The sequence below is a fragment of the Rhizopus delemar genome, genomic scaffold, assembly GCF_000149305.1.
Source record: "Rhizopus delemar RA 99-880 supercont3.2 genomic scaffold, whole genome shotgun sequence".
NCBI classification, from domain to species: domain Eukaryota; kingdom Fungi; phylum Mucoromycota; class Mucoromycetes; order Mucorales; family Rhizopodaceae; genus Rhizopus; species Rhizopus delemar.
The window spans coordinates 3,041,809-3,064,254 of NW_027137828.1; the positions used below are offsets into that span (position 1 = coordinate 3,041,809).

The window sequence follows — 22,446 nt, forward strand, 5'->3', positions numbered from 1 at the left end:
AGACTACTGTCGGTGTGCCTGAAAAGCTAATGAGTTTTTCATACTCCAGTAAAGTCCTCTGTATGCATTTTTCCATAAACACTAAGTCTTCTTCCGTCAAGTTCATGATGAGTGATAGAAAAGAAGGTCTAAATAAAGATAAAGCTCTACTAATCCTTCGTAAATCTTCTCTGCTCATTCTATAATCAAATAGGATTAATATTCACATTTAAATTAAGAAGGTCTTTTACTTTTCAGTAACATATTGAATAAGATAATGAAACCCTTCTGCATAATTAAATGGCTTTTGAACACTGTTGTATACATTTTCTGTATTACGACTCTTTCGTCTGTGATTATCTCGTTTTGGCGTAGATTTTTGTTGTATAGATGATGGTTGTTGAGAAGTAGGGGTAGTGGCAGGTGAAGAAGAAGATTGAAATGAAAAGATGGGTGAAAAATCTTGTTTGTCCGGAATCATATTTCCTAATACACCATATTCTAATCCAGCTGTTTCTGAACCAAAACCTAAATCATTAAGGGAGAAGTTGAAAAGAGTACAATTATCCATAAATTGATTTAAAGAAGTTTCTATAAAAAGTAATAAAATATAAATAAAAATGTGTGGGGTAAAATATCTTTTTTTATTTTTTTCATTCTCACCTATTGGTTGATCTGCAGGCGTAAAAGGTAAAATGGTTGAAGTGGTAAACACTGTAGGAAATGATAAATATATTTTTAATACTTTTAATATTTATTTTATTACATGTTTGCTGTTCTTCATTGTTATTATTATTATTATTATTATTATTATTTGTTGATTTCAATCTTTTTTTTGTTATATCTGAACATGTTGTACTTAGGTCACGTTTAATACATCCTTGACATGGTCGACCTATTTTGTTTTATATATAAATATTATCGTGAGAAATTATTAGTTTTTACCTCCATCGCATGTTAGCCTTGCCTAACCAAATAAAATAATTTTATCAACTCATTTATTTCTATACATCAGTCGTTCTTACCTTCTGGCAGTGATTACAAGATTCTGGTAATATTTTCCTTTTTTCTTGTTCATTTAATGAGAAAGGAAAATAATTTGTAAAATTATTATAATCTTGAGTTATTGTCGAATTGTTTTGTGTACTAGTGATGCCTTGAGACATGATTCAAAAGGGATTTCTTTTCTTTTTTTTTTTTTTTCTTAAAAAAAAAAGGAAAAAGGAAAAAAGAAAAAAATAATAATAAAAAAGTGGGGTTTCACTCAAGAATAGGGACAGCATGGTAATTGATTCTCATTGGTCATTGAGTCATGTAAATGATTTACAGCTCTCTGTGACTTTAAAGATCTAAACTTTTTGACATCTTTTTTTCTTTTTCTTTTTCTTTTTTTCTTTTATTTTTAAATGTCAAAAGGTACGAACATTGGGAGCCTTTCTTATTATACAAAAGTTGAGAGGGGCTTAGATAGAATGGAATAGGAACCCAAGCCAATCCAGAACTCACTGATCAATCCGTCCATAATCGTGTACGTGGATTTGCTGCTGGTATGGCTTCTGGCATAACTAAATTAGTAGTTGGCCATCCTTTTGGTAAGCTATGATTTGACGTACGGAGCATCACAGTGAATTTATATAGTATTCTAGACACAATTAAAATCCGTATGCAAACAACAAGCAAATCAGATGGAAGATTTAAGGGCCCTTTAGATTGCTTCTTGAAGACAGTTAGTCGTGAAGGTCCAAGGGCATTATATAAAGGCGCCACACCACCGCTTGTAGGTTGGATGTTTATGGACAGCATAATGTAAGACATAATGATCTACTATATATGACATGACATGACTTTACAAAGGTTAGGCACATTACATAACGCGAGAATATTAATGCAGAGATGGAACGGAGATAAACCTTTATCTGTCTTTCAACACGGTCTAGCTGGACTAGCGGGTGGAATTACTGTATCCTTTGTAGCAACACCTGTTGAACAAATTAAAGCAAGATTACAAGTGCAATACGACTCTGGAAATAAAGTATACAAGGGTCCGATTGATTGCGTGAAACAAGTGGTAAACGGCATATTTGTTTGTATATTTAATGGTTAACAAGTAAGAAAAAGGTTCGTAATAATGGTATATTCGGACTTTGGCAAGGCCTTTTGCCTACAATGTTATTTAGGAGTTGGTTCTTTGTATTTTGGGGTTCTTATGAAGTATTCACAAAAGAGTTATCAAAGCTAAACATGACTGATGGTACTGTTACATTCGTCGCAGGTGGTCTAAGTGCGACCGCCTTTTGGGCAGGCGCTTTTCCTTCAGGTTAATTTTTTTAAAAAAAAAAATTCATAGTGACTCATTTCCACTAATTTTTTTTAAACAACAGACGTGGTCAAAAATCGATACATGACACAACCCGATGTGTCACCTAAAAAGTTTCCTACCCCGACCTCGGTTGCAAGGTTTGTATACAAGACAGAAGGACTTGCTGGATTTTATAGAGGTAAAAAGAAAAAGATTATTGTTAATGTATTAATCATGTCTACATAGGTTTCTTACCGTCCTTTTTGCGTGCTTTTCCTACAAATGCATCTGCTGTATTCATGTTTGAATTTGTGATGAATTTACTTGGAAAAGAAAAGCCTTTGTGACGTCTTACGTCAAATTGAAATTAAAAATATTTTTTTTTAATTGAATCTGATTTCCTTCAATCCCTTTTTTTTTTTTTTTTCTGTTTTTATTTTTTTATACATACAACACTATGGATTTTGTTAAAGATTTAGACAATAGACTTTTATTCGCCATTCCCAAAAAGGGACGTCTTCATGAACAATGTTTACAGCTCCTAAGTGGTTCCGATATCCACTTTAATCGTCGCACCCGTCAAGATATCGCTCTCTGTACCAATTTGCCTATCGCCCTTATCTTTTTACCCGCCTCCGACATTCCTAAATACGTTGCTGAAGGAAATGTGGACTTGGGTATTTCTGGTCAAGACATGATTGTCGAAAGTGAGGTACAAGACAAGGTGACAGAAATCATGGAACTTGAATTTGGCAAGTGCCGTCTGTGTGTTCAAGTGCCTGTAAAAGGTGAATACCAAACGATCGAGCAACTGGCTGGTAAGCGTATTGTCACCAGCTTTGATGCTTTTGCTAGAAAAGTATTTGAGCCTATCGATCAGACTGCTGGTACAAAGACTACAATTAATTATGTCTCTGGATCTGTGGAAGCTGCTTGTGCCTTGGGTCTTGCTGACGGTATTAGTAAGTAGACAGATACGGTGTGCAGCCAGCGGATGAATGATAACCCTTTTCTTTTTCTACTAGTTGATTTGGTTGAATCCGGAGAAACAATGCGTGCAGCTGGTCTTCACGATATTCACACTTTATTGAACACTCAATCCGTTTTAATGTCCAACAAGAACTCTCACCACCAAGATTTGATCGATAAGATCACATCTCGTATTCGCGGTGTGATTGCTGCCAACAAGTATGTCCTTTGTACTTACAATGTCGAACGTGTCAACTTGCCTCGTGCTGTTCAAATCACACCTGGTCGACAAGCACCTACTGTTTCTTCACTAGACTCTCACGAAGGCTGGGTTGCTGTGTCTGCCATGATTGAAAAGAAGAGAAAGGGTGAGATCATGGATCTTTTGACGGAAGTTGGTGCTACGGATATCATGGTCGTCGCATTCACAAATTGTAGAGTTTAAAAAATATATACACTTTATTTTTTTTTTGTTGGTTAACTGTTGAATAATCTTGAATAAAGTCTATCATGCATACCTTGACATACATCAAGTAATGGGTTTGTTTGACAGCAATCATCTATACTAATATCCTTTGTACGCTGAATGATTTTCTCTATGGGTTCTCTTGATTCAAGTAATAATTTTTGTGCTTCGTAAGGTCCAACAATGTTGAGTCGAACAGCAGAAGAATAGATGGTTCGAGTAAATAAATATAACCATAAATGGAGTGTATTTTCTAAAATATGCATGAGATGGATAAAAATACCCCCTATTTTCATTTCTACCTAAATCCACCTTCAGGCACCGACATATCAATCCAAAACAGATGGCAAAATGACCATCCGCTTTTTCTGCTCGAATTCTATTTTTCCAATTCTTCACCATCTGTACATTCTCTTTTTGGTCAGCGGTATCCGAGAAACACTTTAGGAAGAGTGTGAGCATAGCGATGCCTTGAGCCAAGGAAGCTCGTTTCGCAACCGCATTAGCCGCCGTGACAGCATCACATGTGGCATCACAATCCGACAGAAACACAAGAGGATCACTGTGATCCACCGCCTCATACCCTGCTCTGACAAAGCAGTTGGAATTCGAGGCAAAGTTGTGTGCTGATGAAGAAACGAATGCGGGTAGGTTCGTGTTATCGATAAGGCCTGCTTGATAACTTGCTTCAAGGCCAGAGGACGATACAAATCCACCGGTTGGAAGAGCTGAATCAGTCAAAATGTACAGTAGCCAACTGCTTGTTTCATTCGATGTGAAAAATGGCAACATCCTTGAGGAGAGAAAAAGAAGTGAAAAAAAAAGGGACAATGAGGTGCTTATCATCTCTACCTAACGGGACTTGAACAGAAAGAACACGCTCATTAAAACTCAGATCACGATCCTCAAACGACACGACCTTCCTTCTTCAGGTTGTCTGACAACAAGATGTTTCTTTTTTGTAGTAATGAATACTCTTTTCTTATTTTATTATGGTTTATTGGGGGTGATATTAAAATAAGATGTTTTTAATGTATCTCTTCTAACTCAGCCTTTCATAAGTTGATTTAAAGAGTACGGGTGACTTGCCAGACACGGATGATGTTGTCAGAGTAACCAGAGAAGAGGGTAGCACCATCAGCACTCCAGGCAACAGACAAACATTCAGGATCAGGGTTCTTTCTCTTACCCAATTGAGCAAATTCAGGACGAAGTTCATCAACAATGGACTTGGTTTCGAGATCCCAAATCTTGATACCGTTGGCGGTAGCAGCGCAGAGCCAGTAACGGTTAGGGGAGAAGGTAAGGGCATGAACAACGGATCCAGCATCCAAAGAGTAAAGATGCTTGGCATCGTTCAAGTCCCAGAGCATGACAACACCGTCCTTACCGGCAGAGGCACAGAGGGAACCATCAGGAGAGATGGTGACCGTGTTCACATAGCCATTGTGACCGATGAAGTTGGTGCGAAGCTTCAACTTGGTGAGGTCCCAGACCTTGACGAGCTTGTCCCAACCACCAGAGACGATCAAGGGGTTGGCAGGGTTGGGAGAGAAGCGGACGCAAGAAACCCATTCGCTGTGGCCGTCTTCGGTGATGTTGTACTTGCATTCACCAAGGGTGTTCCACAACTTGATGGACTTGTCACGAGAGCCAGAAACGATTTGACGGTTATCGGCAGAGAAAGAGACAGAGAGAACATCGTTGGTGTGGCCAACGAAACGACAGGTGGTGGTTCCGTTGTTGAGATCCCAAAGACGGAGAGTGTGATCCCAAGAGGCGGACAAGGCGAATTGACCGTCAGAAGAGATGGCGAGATCTTCTACAAAGTGAGAGTGACCAACAAGGGACTTACGAGGGACACCGTAGTTGACTTCATCTCTAATTAGTTCCATTCTCATTAATATAGTGCGCTCTTTTTGGTATTTTGTATATATCCCTTATACCTGGTGAGGTGCCAGACGATGATAGACTTGTCACGAGAAGCAGACAAGACCATATCAGGAGCTTCAGAAGTGGTAGCAATGGCAGTAACTAATATATTTTTTTTCAAGTGTTAAAATTTGCTTCATTCTTTTCGCAATGCTTTTCCAGTCTTACCCCAGTTGCCATGACCTAATATGAAAAAACAGGATTCAGTATAATCCATCCATCTTTCCTAATCCATCCTTCTTTATGGTTTACCTTCAAGAGTACCGCGCAAGGTAAGAGTATCCATTATTCGCGAGATGAAAAAGAAAGAAACTTGGCTTGCATAGATGTAGTCCTTTATCATAATACTTGCCCAACGTCCAACCCACCCCTCTCACCATTCAAACTCCGATTAATACACACCACGTTTCCTTTCCGTGCGTTATTCTACCCCCCTTTTTTTTTACTATGCATGAAAGTATATCAAATACCAAACTCTGGGCGTGAAATACGTTTTTTTTCTTCTTCTTTCCTTTTATAAACATAATGACTGTTGATTTCACAGCAGAACAATATAAAGATGCCATTAAAGAAACACGAAAAAGGATAAGACAGATACAAAGAACTTTGGTAAATGTTGTTTTATTTCTACATGTCCACTTTTCCCTAACTCATTTCATTTTAAGCAAGATGCGAAACAAAAGGTAAAACTATACGAATCTAGTTGAATGCCCTGTTCTAAAGAATACTCGACTCTGCCTTTTTCAATGGATAAAGGAAAACGAAACGAGGCAAGTTAATTTGCTACCGTTCCAGGCGATGATTAACGTTTCTATAAAGCAAAAAGATGGACATGTTGAATAGCGAATATGATAAATTAGCCGAACTTCAACTCAAACTCTCCAGTCGGCTTAAAGACGATTGGGAAGCCCAGCGAAAGGAACAAAGGGCCAGTAGGAAATTGGATATTGAGCAAAGACAAGTCGAGTTTGATCAAGAGCTTGCCTTACAGGATAAAGAAAGGAGAAAAAAATGGACACCTAAAAGGCCGTCGAACAAGAAAAAGATGGGATTATGTGACGAGTTGGCTGGGTTTTTAAAAAACGAAGAGCAGCTGGAGATTGTGAATGAAAGTGATCATACAGATGTAGATACTTCCATTTTGATTTTACCACCGTCCATTTTGGAATCATTCTGGTCTTTGGAAATTGATCCTCCTGTGATGAGGTCAGAGATAGAGCCTACAGTGAACTTGTTGATGAAAACAAAAGCAGAATTGGAATAAAAAGAGAGAGGGAGAATAGATTAGGGTTATTTTTATCAAAGGCTTTGGTTATTTCATCGCTTAGAGCAATTGAGAGATGAGGATAGGTGATGGATGATTGTACTGGGAACATATCACTTTGTGTATCCTAGAACTGTGTTCTGTGTATGGCTGAGGGAATTTAGCTCTGCCACAGACCTTTTTTTTTTTTTTTCCTTGAGTGATAAAACAAGCACAAAGAAAAAAGAAAAAAAAAAAAACTTTTTATGTAAACCAATTGCTCTAAAGAAAGATGATGATGAATGTAAATATATCACAAGTATAGGATATTGGAATAGATAAACGATGTGAGAAAGAGAGAGAAATGCAGACATGTATTGTATTGTTTATTCAGCTAAAGCTGTCATCATTATAAATCATGACTATGAATAGAATACCACACAAAAAAAAAAAAAAAAAAAAAAAAAACAATTCGGTTTGTAATTCACCGAGCTTGGTTTTACGCAGTTGTTAATGTTCAGCAACGGATGCTGTTGACAAACAATCATCGCTACGGCAACTACTCTACATCCTACCGGTGGCTTTAAACATCCGCAGCATTGTGGGGTCAGGTTTGAACAACACATTTTTTACATGTGAACTTCACAAGACACATTGATGACAAGTCAATGTTTATGGAATTCAGCACATCCCATTTTCCATTTATTCTTTTAGAACATTACTTTTTAAGGGAAATGTGTGGCTATTCTTAAACTTGCTTTTTTATATTTCAGTTGTAAAACTTGGTTCTTGGCATTTGACTTTTCGGAGTAAAGACTTAAATTTAGGCATTGTAATTAGAGTGATCGATAGGCTAAAAAAAATAGTGTGTGTGTTCAGAAAAAAAGGCTTGAAAAGTAAATAAAGAGGGTTTCTGTTAATAGAGCAAAGATAAAACAAAATTCAAGTAATAATCCACTGAAAGAAAGGTTTCTTTTATGGTTGATATGAAAAAAAGGTTTGTTTATGCCCACAAGAAAGAGATGAAACCAAGAGATGATATGCCTGATGAAATGATGCATCTTGTTTACTTTGGAATGGCATATCACACGTCTTTATCCACTAGAGACCAAGGGTCACTTTGTTGGCATGATCAAAGCACCGACCTTGTTCTTATCCTCTCTTTTTTCCCCAATGGGATGATGATGATTCAAATACCACTTACATAAACTTGCTCTTTGATACTCCATCGTCTTCAAGATTGATTTCATCTTTTAGCTCTGAGTTTGTCAAAGCTTAGTTGAACATCCCATCACGTTTTGAAAGCCACGTTGATCTTTCGACTCTTTGGGTTCGTCATGTTTTGACAACAGTGAAGCAGTGAGAAGAAGCGATGGAGGTGGTCAGTGAGGACCTTGGCTCGATCTCAACCCCACCTTCCTTGGAAAAATCAAGAAACACACGTTTTGATTGTGGCTGTTTTCATTGTTTGACCATCACTGGTTGTACGACCAGTGATTCAGCAATGCTCAGTTCAAGAGCAGTGGTGTTTTGAGTTGTCTGTTGATTAAGTCATGAAAGCTCTGAATGAATAAAATAAAATGAATCATCCAACTAGAATAGTCTATACTTCAAGTCTCATCAACGATAAAGACAATGTTTTCTTGCTCTGAACCAATTTAATAAATTAGAACAAAAAAGTCTATAAACAAAACTCCCTTTTAAAGTAACAGGGAGGCTTTGGATGTACATGTAAATTAATAAAGTAGATAAAAGGGAGAAGTAAACAAAAAAATAAACAAGTGAGGGGATCATTGAAAATAATACAACTGATTTTTATTTTTTTGATGACCAAAGCTTTCAAACCAATTTAGGGGGGGGAGACCGAAAGTGGTCAGGGCCACTTCTTTTTTATCAAAGTGGCCACTCTGATTTAATCTTACCAAAAGTGTATGAAACGAATGTTCTTGTACATTCTTGTTTTTTTTTTAAAAAAAAAAAATCACACAATCCCGCGGGAAATAGAGTGGCAAGATGGATGATAACGTCTTTTTGAATGATGTTGGATGAAAGGGTGTGATACGAGCTTATCAGTTCAATTTCAAGGATTCAATGCAAGCTCATTAAAATAGAAATGAAACCTTTTTATTCATGACAGATATGATGTCAACCCAATCAACTGAATCACCTTTTTCTTCTAAATCACTTTATTCATCTGCTGCATAAAGGCTTTATCCGATCGACAGATACAAAAAAGCCAGTAACCCTGCAGTTTTCTTTCTCATTTGCAAGCATACAATGATTGCGCAGTGAAGTGATAACATGCGGTCATGACCGATCCATTTTAAAATACAAGATTATTTAGAATGACTAAGACGCTGAGTCAATCAAGGCTAAAATTATCATTTTTTCCGAAAATAAAATAAAAAAAAATTTTTTTTTGGTTCTCCCCTCCCCTCCCTCCTAGTTTCGGTGCAGCTCCTGTTTTAAGTGTCAGCTCCTTGCCATCAAAGGGAAAAGGCAAACGTGTCCGTGGTGCTCCTAGAGCTGAGCCGCAGAGATGGATCGCCGATCAAAGTGCATAGGTTAATCTTGGCTTTTTGCCTTGGATTGCTTGCAATGTTTAATAGTAAAAAGAAATGGTTTATTGTATGTGAAAAAAAGAAAGAGGAGCAAAATGTGTTTATATTACAATTGAAAGAGGTGATTACAAGTGAAAGGGGTATTATAGTAATTCAACTTTATCATCTTGAGGAGTAGGAATTCCATGAACGATTTGAGTTGTATTATTATTGTTATTAGACTTTACTTTTTTAAAGCAAGGTTCCTGCTCACTACTGGGTGACCAAGGGCGCTTGTTACTGCTCATGTTACTTGAGGGTACTGAACTGGGTACTGCTTCTTTTAATTGTGATTCAAACTTTTGATAGAGTTCTGTAGAAACATACAGTCTATAATCAAGTAATTCCAAAATGGCTCTTTCTGCTTGACTGATTTCTTTCACTGGCAATCGACTGATCTTGGCCCAACTTGCATTCGTAAACGTATTGTCGTACAAGTACTTGTGAGCACAAATCAAGGCAGCCAAAAACATACGACGTCCACACTTGACAACTGGATTCAGTTGACTGTATTTTTCAATGTGCGGACGAATTCGAAAAAGATAAAAGATGGCCAACTGAAGTGTTGAACGGGTGGCTCGAGACCGTTTGAGTAAATGACGGACAAAGGCATGGGTATCTACCACTGTCTGACCGACAATGTTTTCCATGGCCCAAGAAGAGCGTATAGTTAAAGTGGTTATATCTAATAGATCAGAGTTGAGTCATAAATTACAAGTGAATTTATCTTGCTTTACCGACAAGAGTATCTACATAAAGTTTTTGGTATTGATTAATATCTACAAATTGTTGTTGTTGTTGTTGTGGATGAATGGAAGATGCTGAATGATTTGTTGTTGTTGTTGTTGTCATGCCAACTAAATAACAATAATATTGATCTAAACATCCATCGTTGGTTGAAGATTGCAGAATAATATTTTTGTTATTGTAGTTTGACATAGAATAAGATTAAAAAAAGGAAAAAGCAAAAATTTATTGTCTATCCTTTTTATATTTAACTCTGAGTTTATATTCTTTTTTTTTCAAACTCAACCTCTCTCAATTTCCTTAATAATGACTCACTGCGAATCTTTCTATATTTTTATCAAACATCATGAATTCATTTGAGTCACTTTGGATAATCAAAAATAAAAAAAAATAAAAAAATAAAATCAACCCTTATCCTAAACGATTGAATATTAAAAAAACAAAAGATAATAAAGAAAATGACTTAAAAATAAATATTGACTTTTATAGATGAGATCCCATTCATTATACAATGCATAGTATGTGAATTATTAAAATGATGTGATTGGATTACATAAAGTCTTGATTGAAAGGGAAAAAATAAAAAAAAAAAAATTTAAAACCAATCAAATCACTTGAAACATTTCACACCAATCAAATGATGCTAAAAAGCTGCGGAATAAATGCAGCACACCCACGCACACAAAAATAAAAGGTAATTACGCATAATCTTTCTAGATAATCACTCGCTCGAGATCTGGAAAAATGGTAAACCTTTTAATTATGTAATCCGGTTGGACCCTTTCTTGTCTTTCTACCCAAAATGAGAAAAAACTTTGACCAATAAAATCCTCTTTTTTTTCCCAAACATGTTGGCGCAGTTTTACATCTCACCCTGCTTGCAGAAAAAAACATGTTGGATTCATTTTGGTCAAGATTTTTAAAAGAGTGATAGAATGAGAGGAACATGGTTGGATTCAACTATGGACAAATAAAATAAAAAAAAACAAGGAAAAATAATCTACTCTTATCAGCAGCCAAAAGTCGATCTGTGACTTTTTGGCTTAAAGCAAAAGTGAGGTTTTTTTTTATTGGCCTTTTTTTTTTTTTAAATCATGAATTTGGAATTATTAGGTAGTGAAAACCATAAAGAAACTCACTTTTTTATTAATGCATAAAAAGATCCTTGGGAACAAGAGTACCCTCAGCTTATTGAAGAAACACTTGAAGACGGTTATGTACTTTGCTGTAAATTCAATAAAAGAGGGACACTTCTTGGTGCGGGTTGTTTAGACGGAAGATGCATCATTTGGGATTTCGATACAAAAGGAGTTTCACGTAGTTTGGTGGGCCATGTCAAACCTGTCTCTAGCATCAGGTATGTTAACTAAAAACGCGCCAACGTTTTTATAAAGACATTCTCTAGTTGGTCACGTAATGGAAAGTATCTCTTGTCAGCTTCTAAAGATTGGACTTGTATCTATTGGGATCTGATGAGTGGGAAAAAAAAGTTAAAGATCAGATTTGACACACCTGTCTTGATGGCTCATATGCACCCAAAGAACAAGTAGGCGTGGGATAAAGATATCAACCAGAGACACTGATTTGTGCATAGTCATCGATTTGTTGCTGTCTTATTTCAAGACAATCCAGTCGTTGTCGATATTTTGGGTGAAGATATCGTCAAAACAGTCCTGCCGACAGAACCTGATCTAAAAGAAGAAAAACCAAAGTGAGCCCATCAGGATGGTCAAATGGGATGTGAATTAACGATTTGATAGAAATGCATTTTTTGTAACAGCGATTGCATGGAATAAGGCAGGAACAAAGATATACGCAGGGACATCCAAAGGATACTTGAATATAATTGATGTCGAAACAAACAAGGTTCGCTTTCATTCATTCACATACGCATATCTATCTTTTATTGAATCATCCCACAGATTATTTACAGTACAAGGATCACAAATACGACAATCAAAGGAATTCAGTGGAGTAGAAATGGACGGTAAAGGCAATAGATGACTGTGAAATCAAATAAACTCATCTTCAGCAGGGATCTATTGGTGAATGCGAATGACAGATCCATACGATATTATCAAATCGAAGATGAAGAAAGTGGAATACCTGTGTTTAGGAATCGATTTCAAGATTTGGTGAACAGAGTGCAGTGGAGTCAAACATGTTTTAGTGCGGATGGTGAGTTTGTCATTGGTGGATCAGGACATAAAGCAGAACACAACATTTATATTTGGGATAAAAATATTGGTAATCTTGTAAAGATATTAGAAGGACCAAAGGAACCATTAGATGATTTAGCTGTAAGTTCGGTTCAGGATGCAGACTCTGATAACAAATGACTCTATAGTGGCATCCCGTTAAACCAGTGATTGGGTCAGTGAGTAGCTTTGGCAATATTTATATCTGGGCAACTAAACATGAAGAGAATTGGAGTGCATTTGCACCTGACTTTATCGAATTAGAAGAGAATTTGGAATATGAAGAAAAAGAAGATGAATTTGATGTGGTAAAGTGTAATGACAAAGGAAAGAAAGAAAAAAAACTAAGCTTATAGTGTAATAAAGGTACCTGATGACGAGAAATCAAAGCAAAAACAAGTAGACGAAGACGTGTTGGTGGATGTAACTACTTGTGATGCTATACAAGCCTTTATTGAATCATCAGATGAAGAAGATGAAGTATTCTATTTACCTACTTTAGCTTTTGAAGACGACGATAAAAATTTAAGCAGTGATGAAGAATATGCAAAGAAATCATTAAAAAAGCATGGCAGCGAATTATTAAAAAAGAAGAAAAAACTCGATTCGGATGAGAGTACAAGACCAAAGAAAACATTGAAAAAATAATCACTTCGGTTATTTAAAATATTCTACCCTTTTTTTTTGTTTCTTTTTTCTCTATTTTTTTTTTTTTTTTCTGTTCAAAATAAATGAACTTTTTAGAATCTCAATACCAACAAGCACTATTATCAGCTCAAAATAAACTTGAGGAATTTGAGTCAATACCTCAAGTAGAGTGGAATAATAATTATTATAAAGAAAAGAATTTATTTAGAATAGAAAAACAAGTGGATACACACATACACTTGAGCCACTTTAAAGACTTGTTATTAGATATTAACATACACAAACTATGTAAGTAATAAACAGTATTCAATCATAATCCTATTTTTCACACACTTTAAAGGGTGCACATGGTTCAATGACATACATCTTCTTTATCAACCTAGTACAAATATTAACATAATTCATGCACAAAACAATTCAGATCCAAATAGGTATTGAAGCACATAAAAAACATAAATGAAGAAAATTTACCCTTTCTTTTTTTTTGGTATAAAAGTGATGTTAAACTTGTTGAGAAAATATCAAAAAAGAAAGAGTGTCTTTGGTATCTTTCAACTTCACTGAACCAGGATTATTTCTTAGCCTTCAAGGTTCATTATCATTTCAGTAGTACACGTCTAGCGATCTATTACCAATCAGAAAGACAAGCTGAAGCCACGCGCTTAATGACGACACTAGCTGACGATTTAATCCGTTTGAATTCACTTCCCTATGTTAGTTTATGTGATGACATGAACATCATTTCAGTTGAATACAGTGATTTCAATACGTGTGAAATTGACTATCAATACACGAAAACAATTCAACGTTCAACCTCGATCATCACTTCTCCTCCCGTAAGCATAAAAAGTCATCAATGGCATAGTGGCTCTTGGAATCAAGACCAAAGCTTTCTTTCTGCCACAAGAACCACTCGCTTCCTCTCTTCTCCCTCACTCTTCTCGGCTCCTCAGTTCCGATCGAGTGCCTCTTATCCGGACAGACCGTTCGTTTCACCCCAGTGGGATACACTTCACCAAGATGAAGAAATAGAAAAATCGAGAGAGTTGAGGATTAAAACAATGGATTTTTCCAACCTAAAGATCTCTTTACCCCAACATGAAGCTTGGTCCGACAAGTTCATCCAACGTTGCGTTCAATGTTCTCGTGTTAAAAATGGCTGCATCATTCAAATACTCCATCCACCCCAGTTGATGCAATACCTTGAAGAAAACAACCCAGAAGAAACTCTGCAGGTCAAAATAACCTTGACAAGATCCGATAGAGACAGATTCACTGTCAACGATACCGACTGGCCCATGCAAATCCTAAACTACGACAGTCAAAGTGATGAAGACAGTAGTATGAATGACAGTGGCAGTGAAAAGGATCCAGATGAAGAAGATATCTTTGTAGACGGAATGGAAGAATTAGAGGAAACCAACTACGATCCAGACATCTGCCATCAGCCTCTACTCAATCCCACCTCAAACCGACTGACTCTTCCCGCCAAGGATCTCTCTCTTCCTCTGTCTACCACACCAGACCACTCTATTCCTTCGATTCCCACTTTGAACGAAACGAGCAAGCAGGATCAACTATCTCCCACCATCAAGCCAATGCCCACAGGTCAACCAATAAAAGAATTCAACTCATCATCCAACCTGATGTGAGTACCTGAACAAAAAAAAGTTCCCCTCTTTAGAATCAATCCACTAAAGGTTTTTTTTATTTTTCATTTCTAGTGAGCAAGAAGAAAAACCAAAGACAACCAAAAGTAAAAGTTTAGATAGAAAACCAACGATGATGTCCATTCCAGAAAGCGATCCGGTTGCTCTGCAAAAAGCTTATCCTGTCTTCAACAAGTATATAAAACCTGATTCGATGAAGATACCGATCCACCTCGTTCAGTCCCCCTGCCGAGACAATGATTATGTCGCCATCAAGAAATTAGACATACCAGAGCATCCCATGGGCGCCTTTTTGGTAGAATCCGTATGGAAAGAGTGCAGTGTTTGGGACGTCAAGGCTGTGGTTGAAAGTGTAGGTGCACGCAAGGTGTGGGACAACACGTTTGAGACCAGCACGCTGCTTCATGCCCTGACACCCAGCAGTTCCATTTGGCATACCAAAATAAGGGGCGCATGGCCTGTGAGTTCTCGCGACTATGTCTGTTTTCAAGGGCAATATACATCCCCGTACACGATTGATCTTTTATCTACCTCATGCATCGGAGAATCCTATCAACACAAATCGTTGCCCAAAGAGATCTCTGGCTACATTCGCGCCACGATGGATGTCGCCGGTTGGCGGATCGAACGTCTCGATCGACGTACGGTGTCTGTTAAAAGCATGTTGATGACCCAGTTCTCGACATGGGTCATCAACTACATCACAAGCAGATACCTTGAGCAGTCCTTGGCTGCGGTGCAGATGGCAAAGGAATACCTTGATCTCCATGGAGCACCCCCCAGCCTTGAAAATCTAACTAATGCCATGCTGGTCAATTTAAAACATGATCACGACCGCAAGACTTGGCGGTGTGAATACAGCAGACGAACGGATGCTGACAGTGGCGATAAGGACGCAAAGACCACGTCCAATGTGAGCACGACTTCACTGATACGTATCGACAGGAGACGTTGGGCCACCCAAAACAGATACACCATCATCATCGACCCACCTCCATCGGGTGTTCGTGCAGTGCAGCAGGCGCATGATCCTTATGGTGTGTGGCTCACAGTGGAGCACGATGAGGTCTTTATCATCCCTTTCCACGGAAAAATCTTGGCGATCATCAAGCCCGATGATGCGGTCGCCAGGGATCCTGGGTCGGATGCGGATTGTCACATCGTGGTCAATGGGGGTCCTATCGCAATCGAGCAAGAACAAAAGCTACCTGAGGCAGAGGAAGACGTGGCAGGCCCAGAAGAAAAGCTGATCAAGACCGCTGTCCAGGAAACGCCCTCTGTCAGTGAAGAAGAGGCGGTCATCCGTGCCGTAGACAGTCTCTCTCTGACGCCTAGCAAGCACGTCCAGGCCGCGTTGGCTTTGTTGAAGCAAGCAGACGAACAATTTGGTTGGACGGTGATTTCGGATAAGAATGGTTTCAAGATCAGTAAAAGACCGGGTACGAAGACTAAAAAGAAGGATCATGAACCTTCCTTTGTTTCTTTGGAGGATCTCTCTCTGTTGGATGTGCCTGATCCATTTATGATCTACAAGGCATCCAAAGTCATTGAGCATTACTCTGCGGAAGAAATAACTGCCATCGTGAGTGATACACAGAGCGTGAGGAAAGCATACGATGACACGATTGAGCAACTCGACGTTTTACGACATGTAGAACCAGGCTATAACATCATCCGAATGTCTATCAAGGCAATATTCCCATTCAAGTAAATACAAAGGAGGACCCAGTAGAAAGTAAATTAAAATTTGTTTAACCATCTGATAGGCCTAGAGAAGTCTATGCCTGTTCTTGTCTGACTCAGATACCATCACCTTCCGCAGCAGATTCACAAATCAAACGCACAATTTATTTTGAAAGTTCGATCCCTGGATTTCCAATCATCTCTACAAAAAAACCACGAGGAAACCTACTGATGTCGGCTTGGATCATTGAGCCTATCGATCCCTATACAACAGCAACCAATCACCCCATTCCGTCCACACGTGTCACTTGTGTTGCCGCCTTAGACTTGGGAAATTCGGTGCCTTCTTATATTAGTAATCTGGTGGTCAACAACTGGTTTCCTAAAAAGATTCAAGCCATTCAATCTTACTTGAAATCAAATGGGGCACCTCCTTTCCTGTCTGAACCCGTCTCTTCATTTAGCGAGTGTCCTGATAAAGGCTTTCGATGGGAAAAAATAGATGCGACCTATGATAAAAACTCGCATCATTATAAACTGTCAAGTCATTTAAAAGTTCTCTGCTCAGATTTTGCTGCGCCTTCAAGCAAAAGGAGTGGCATGCTGTCCAGAAAAGTATCTACCGAAACAGTGAATACCACTCTCGATAAAGCCAACAGAGATTCAGACAGTGTTGATTCCAGTACGCCCCGATCCCCTTATCTACAGGCCGTTGACAGAACCGCACAACGTCGTGGGTCACTTTCAACCAACAGTTTGCTACCAAAGAAGAGAATGTCAGAAAACAAGGAGAGGTCTGTTGGCAGCAGTAGGATGTTTACCTTCTTGAGGATCACGTTCGATCTTCGCTCTTTTGCAAAGGGATACGAAATCCAAGTTCAGTTATTTGATACAACAGACAAGAAAAGGAACATCTCTGACAAGCTGACCATGCAGATTTCTGAGCCGGTCTTGACGCATTTGACTAAAAATGACCTCATCAAACACTCTATTCATGTCACAACAACACCCCATCTCTCTCCTTCTGTATTGCCAGCTTCATTCGAATTCGAGTTCAGCCTACGTCCCATCTTGGAGGATGCAGTAGAAAACAGAGAAACTCGACTGACAGTCTCACATGTGTTAGGAGAAGACAATGAAGAAGACCCAAAGGCAACCTGGAAGGGTACAATTGTAGTGAATGGGGATCGAGCTGAGATAGGAAAGGACATCAAGATCAAAGCTTGTATACAGGATGAAGAAAAAGTCGATGAAAGCAGTAGTCATGCTGAGATATCTGAAATTCAAGGACATGGGATCAAGAATACACAAGAAGACGAAAATCAGTCAGAGATAGGTAGAGAGAGCAGCGAAAGTGCAGATGGAGAAACTGGAGAGGTCTCTACCCTTGCCCATTATACTTCTGGTGGTGTGGTTGCTACTGCCTTAGGAAACGTATCTGCTGGAGTCAATGTAAGTATGAATGAGCAAAAAAGAAAAAGAGATACTGATGCTTCTGAAAAAAAAAAGAATATTGGCGCCAGAATGATGTTTCCCTTCAGAGCAGCTTCAAGTAGATCCCTTTTGTCTAACGAGTACAGATCAGAACCTTTGACGAGCAACGACTTGAATAGCACTTGTATGATGGATGGTTCCCCGAAGGAAACAGGAGATTTAGTTGAAAGTGGTGGTCATTATGAACATCATGAACCACCCGCTCTTAGGCTGCGTGAAATACGCGTGTTGGCAAATTCTAGAAATATGACACATAGAAATTTGTTTTTGATGTATATTCTCAAAGGACTTGCTGTTATCCTTATCCTGGTCATACTCAGATATGCTGTAGGACGATACCTTTTAGCTAATATATCTATTCTCGAGGACTCTGCAAATCAAAAAGATGCTCATTTGCTTCTTCAAATCCCTTGGTTTAAAGGGTGGAATCTACAGCTCACTGCTGTAAAAAGTACAAGAGACATTTGAGTAAGAGGAACAGGTTATGTATACATATGGACGTAAATAGTGTAAATGCATTTAGAAAGAAACTTAAATAAACAGTGATACCAAGCTTTTTTAATTCAATATGATAAACATTCTCCTTTTTTTTCTTTTAAAAAAAATCTTGTTTCCAACGATCAACACGCAACTGTCTTTACATTTTAATTCAATTTTCTTTTAAAGATGGATTGACTTACTTGAGGGTTGTTTGCCAACGTGTAAGCTAAAAACCAGCGATTGCGAGCTCTTTTTGATGAGAGTGTCTTTTCTCTTTTGATTTCGGGATCCATTTTTACAATGCTACAATCATCCTTTGAGGAAATCAGGAGGCCCTTGCCGATTCCCACCGTATTTTCCTCGTTGCGTTCACTTTCCAAACCTTTCAAGGCTTTGCTGTAGTATGTTTTATAATGGTATCGACATGGCTTGCCTTGGCTGTGATATTGATTGATTCCAGTTGCAGTGGAATGCTCTATACAGTCAAGGATACATTCAACAAACACGACAACCACCGGATTATTATACTCATGATCAGTCAGTAGCTAATTCTTCAGAGGTTAGTATGCACTCTGGATTGCTTTCATGATCAACTTACCATTCCACAGTAGGCAGTAAAACCTATTGTACAAGAAAAGAAAATGAATCCAATCAGACTATGTCTTACTATCTTGTTTTTACCTGCATCTCCATTACGAACACTCCAAGTCTCTGCGTTTCTGTCTACCCTTAAACTGTACATCGGATATCTCAAGATGGATTTCAGAGTTCGCAAGAAATATGAAGTCAACGCTCTGGTCATAGAGGTAAGCATCATGAAATACCAATAATGCAAAAATGGGGTCCTGTGATGGACGATGAAGCGAGTTCGAGGTTCAATAAAAATTAAGTTTGTAATGCGTTTTTGCATAAACTGCACTACCATGGCAACAAAGAAGCTGGCAAAGTAGACACCGTATCCGATGCTTTTTAGCAAAAGGTCGCGTATCCAGTCAAGTTGAATGATCATAGTGATGAATGTTCCTATCAGGGAGATCTCTATCATAAAGTACAGGGTCCCTGTGAACCCTATTGATCATGTATAAGAGGAACGAGCTATATGAATATAAAAAAAAAGAAAAACTTGCCAAATCCAGCCATTACGCCTAGAAATCGGACAGCATCATCTATATCGATCCTGGAAGCATGTTAATACAAACCAAATAAGATTGAAAGGGTTATATGTACCTGTTGTGTCGTTTCCCTTTAACTAGAGTGTAGTCTCCTTTTCGTATTCTAAGTATATCTTTTGTAAACCGCCTAAGGATTCCCAAAGAAAATAGCATGCAAACTAATTTACATGTTAAAAATATGTTTTAATAATCAGTTTTATCATATATTACATCCACCACCACCAAGTGTAGCTAAGTACACCACGATACGCATAAAATAAAATGTTCGTATGGCAAATTCCAGAGGATCCTTGTTGTAATGAAACTGCACCAAATAAGGAGACCATAGACAAATATGTGTAGGTACAACTCCTCCTGTGCCCAGCATTCGAGTCAAAAGGAGAGGTATCTGTGTAAAAATAAACATTAGATATAACCCCATCTCTTTTTCATACATCTTACCAGTTGAGCCAAGCAGTATAGTAAAAGGATCAATGAAGCTTTAATTGCAAACGGTATTCTATTTTGCGTTCATTATGCAGAAAACCAACAACAAGACTCCTTTACCTGACAAATTCGTTTAAACCAAAGATATACCTTACTGACTGCTTCAGCAAGTCTGGGACATCAATAGAGCTGATACTAAATTTCCATATGTCAACTGTAAGGAATTCCCAAAGCTGTCCTGAAAAGGAATCATGATTTCTCACCTAGGAAATAAATGGTAAATAACGTATTCTATTACTTATGTACACCCTATAACTCTTTTCTTTATCCGACTGATGTTCATCAAGCATCTAACGTATTCTTCTTCAATATCTTTGACCTCGAGAAACCTTATGTTGCATAAGTGACAAGGCTTGAAACTCACGCTTCGCACAATAAAATACAATGCAACTACAAAAAAGGCAGCGATGGTCGGTATTGTTGCAATAAGATTGATGATGAGGAATCCTTGACTTCGTGCATAAGTAATAGTATAAACGGGCAAGTCCACAGACACCCGAAGGCCAAATAAAGTTAACACGGTATAAGCACCTGCAATATATTTTTTGTTTATCAAATAAACATATGTAAATACTTTTTGAAAATTATTCACCTGCAATATTTGCCACTCGAGATCTATAACTTGCGTGATAGCAGAGAAACAACTAATGATCTTGTAAGTATACCAAGCTTTTTATGATAACTGTAGAATACTTACTGGATAAAAGTACACAGCATACAAAAGAAAAGACAAAAATAACTCTATTTTTTTTTTTTTTTTTTTCAAAAAAAAAAATTAGTACATTGACGATATATGGATTATCTGTTCCGTTACCAATTATTTTTACAGCACGAGGAAGCCAGTCGTGAAACATAGTAGATTGAGAATTAAGCATGTTCCACGCCTGATTTGAAATGAATGACCCTATGAAATAAAACATCAATACGAAGCTGATACTGCTTGACTAATATTATACCGAGCATAACGATAATGCACATATGAACATTGTTTGATGGTGCCCTACAAAGAAACCGGGAAGGACTAGTATAGACATGAATACAAAAATATGATGCTAACAATTATCCATTTACGGAGGAAAAGAATACGCAGATACATATGCCATTATAGCAAAAACGATGGGTATTAACAGGAAGTTGGCCAAAGAAATGTATTGAAGTAGTGTGGTCATTTTTGCGCATACTTTTACCAAAGTAGTAAAAGGACCATGTACATATAAACCAGAGTAGATGTAGGAAAAGCACATAGGGTCTGCTCTTGAACTGTATATAGCAACTGTCTAGAACGAGTGAAATCAGTCTGTATACGAAAAAGTAGAGAAAGAAATGCTTACTATACGGCGCGTGTATTTTGGTAAAGTAATGTCTTGAATATTTACAGTGTTTCTCATGATTCCACTTGAATGATTACCAATAAATCGATTTTGAGAATCATAGAATTGATAAGTGATTAGCATTGCCCTATCAAATGCTATGATTTCATATAGAATAGATTGCTTATCAGGATGATTAATGGTAGGTATGATTGTCAAATTCTACAAGATCTTTAGTCACTTATTCAAATATTTAAGGACCTGGCAACATACTACTGCTCCGTCGTCAACAAAGTTTTTCATGTACCAGCCTGATATGGTTATATTCTGTACTAAAGGTCTATCTGTGATGGCAACAATCTTATTTCCTGTTTCCTTGTATGTGCTTCCGTCATCTTGATACAAAAACCCAGTAGTTTTATGTCTTTTAGGAGCACAGCAGCCACCGACTTATAGACCGTTAGTGCTTTTCTTACAAATGGTTTATTTTGTATACCTATGGCCATAGACACCTTGACAGCAGTAAGAGAAACATTGACTTTTAGAAAATCAGTAGATTATATAATTATTCATCGTATATCTGTTTACTGTATTGCTGAGAGTAGTAAACCCAGTCATCTGGTTTTATCGTATGCCATCCTTTGGTACCCATCTGATTTATTGCTTGACATAAGCCATCCGTAAACATGTTTTCTTTTCTATTCTACTTTTTAGCTTTTTTCCATGTGCATAGATTATAGTACTTGTTTAAAGTTTCCCAACACCGTGTGGTAAAAGCGACTAAAAGTGTCTTAACCAATTGTAGTAAAATAGCTTTTAAACATGTTGACATATGTACCAGCGTGGATATACTCAATAAAAAATATCACCAAATAAACTAACATCCATCGGCCCATCCTTTTGTTTCTAAACATTAAATTAACTCAAAGTAGTTTGATTCCTCTATTTATTAGACTAGCATCAACGCCACTTAAAGGAGGCTATAGAGACATCAGTTTGATTAGAATCGCCACTAGTGTGTCTGTAGAAAGATTGATAAAACAAACAATTTTTATACTCCTTTTTATTTA

General features: G+C 37.6%; 9 protein-coding genes across 9 annotated transcripts; 4 read left to right on the forward strand and 5 right to left on the reverse strand.

Moving 5' to 3' along the window:
- Positions 1–226: 226 nt before the first annotated feature.
- RO3G_03434 (uncharacterized protein) lies at positions 227–1,145 on the reverse strand (the record flags this gene model as incomplete). Its single annotated transcript, XM_067658024.1, has 5 exons — positions 227–570; positions 643–693; positions 839–874; positions 925–946; positions 1,005–1,145. The coding sequence occupies 5 exons, from the start codon at positions 1,143–1,145 to the stop codon at positions 227–229; spliced, it is 594 nt and encodes a 197-aa protein (XP_067514125.1).
- Positions 1,146–1,528: 383 nt separating this feature from the next.
- RO3G_03435 (uncharacterized protein) lies at positions 1,529–3,692 on the forward strand (the record flags this gene model as incomplete). The annotated part of the gene is made up of 8 exons (XM_067658025.1): positions 1,529–1,571; positions 1,626–1,756; positions 1,953–2,011; positions 2,157–2,296; positions 2,361–2,477; positions 2,525–2,579; positions 2,765–3,240; positions 3,304–3,692. 8 exons carry the CDS (start codon positions 1,529–1,531, stop codon positions 3,690–3,692), a joined length of 1,410 nt encoding a protein of 469 aa, XP_067514126.1.
- Positions 3,693–3,724: 32 nt separating this feature from the next.
- Positions 3,725–4,505, reverse strand: RO3G_03436 (uncharacterized protein; the record flags this gene model as incomplete). The annotated part of the gene is made up of 2 exons (XM_067658026.1): positions 3,725–3,966; positions 4,016–4,505. 2 exons carry the CDS (start codon positions 4,503–4,505, stop codon positions 3,725–3,727), a joined length of 732 nt encoding a protein of 243 aa, XP_067514127.1.
- Positions 4,506–4,780: 275 nt separating this feature from the next.
- Positions 4,781–5,931, reverse strand: RO3G_03437 (guanine nucleotide-binding protein subunit beta-2-like 1; the record flags this gene model as incomplete). Its single annotated transcript, XM_067658027.1, has 3 exons — positions 4,781–5,594; positions 5,660–5,747; positions 5,898–5,931. 3 exons carry the CDS (start codon positions 5,929–5,931, stop codon positions 4,781–4,783), a joined length of 936 nt encoding a protein of 311 aa, XP_067514128.1.
- A 540-nt stretch (positions 5,932–6,471) lies between these two features.
- RO3G_03438 (uncharacterized protein) lies at positions 6,472–6,909 on the forward strand (the record flags this gene model as incomplete). Its single annotated transcript, XM_067658028.1, has 1 exon — positions 6,472–6,909. The coding sequence occupies one exon, from the start codon at positions 6,472–6,474 to the stop codon at positions 6,907–6,909; it is 438 nt and encodes a 145-aa protein (XP_067514129.1).
- Positions 6,910–9,592: 2,683 nt separating this feature from the next.
- Positions 9,593–10,340, reverse strand: RO3G_03439 (uncharacterized protein; the record flags this gene model as incomplete). The annotated part of the gene is made up of 2 exons (XM_067658029.1): positions 9,593–10,173; positions 10,226–10,340. The coding sequence occupies 2 exons, from the start codon at positions 10,338–10,340 to the stop codon at positions 9,593–9,595; spliced, it is 696 nt and encodes a 231-aa protein (XP_067514130.1).
- Positions 10,341–12,235: 1,895 nt separating this feature from the next.
- RO3G_03440 (uncharacterized protein) lies at positions 12,236–13,081 on the forward strand (the record flags this gene model as incomplete). The annotated part of the gene is made up of 3 exons (XM_067658030.1): positions 12,236–12,535; positions 12,583–12,741; positions 12,800–13,081. 3 exons carry the CDS (start codon positions 12,236–12,238, stop codon positions 13,079–13,081), a joined length of 741 nt encoding a protein of 246 aa, XP_067514131.1.
- A 665-nt stretch (positions 13,082–13,746) lies between these two features.
- On the forward strand, positions 13,747–17,990 carry RO3G_03441 (uncharacterized protein; the record flags this gene model as incomplete). Its single annotated transcript, XM_067658031.1, has 4 exons — positions 13,747–14,729; positions 14,806–16,458; positions 16,518–17,886; positions 17,976–17,990. 4 exons carry the CDS (start codon positions 13,747–13,749, stop codon positions 17,988–17,990), a joined length of 4,020 nt encoding a protein of 1,339 aa, XP_067514132.1.
- Positions 17,991–18,572: 582 nt separating this feature from the next.
- RO3G_03442 (uncharacterized protein) lies at positions 18,573–22,064 on the reverse strand (the record flags this gene model as incomplete). The annotated part of the gene is made up of 14 exons (XM_067658032.1): positions 18,573–18,953; positions 19,007–19,029; positions 19,090–19,476; positions 19,791–19,968; positions 20,022–20,079; positions 20,127–20,269; positions 20,431–20,597; positions 20,881–20,970; positions 21,023–21,087; positions 21,254–21,363; positions 21,398–21,598; positions 21,650–21,825; positions 21,873–21,914; positions 21,965–22,064. The coding sequence occupies 14 exons, from the start codon at positions 22,062–22,064 to the stop codon at positions 18,573–18,575; spliced, it is 2,121 nt and encodes a 706-aa protein (XP_067514133.1).
- Positions 22,065–22,446: the final 382 nt, after the last annotated feature.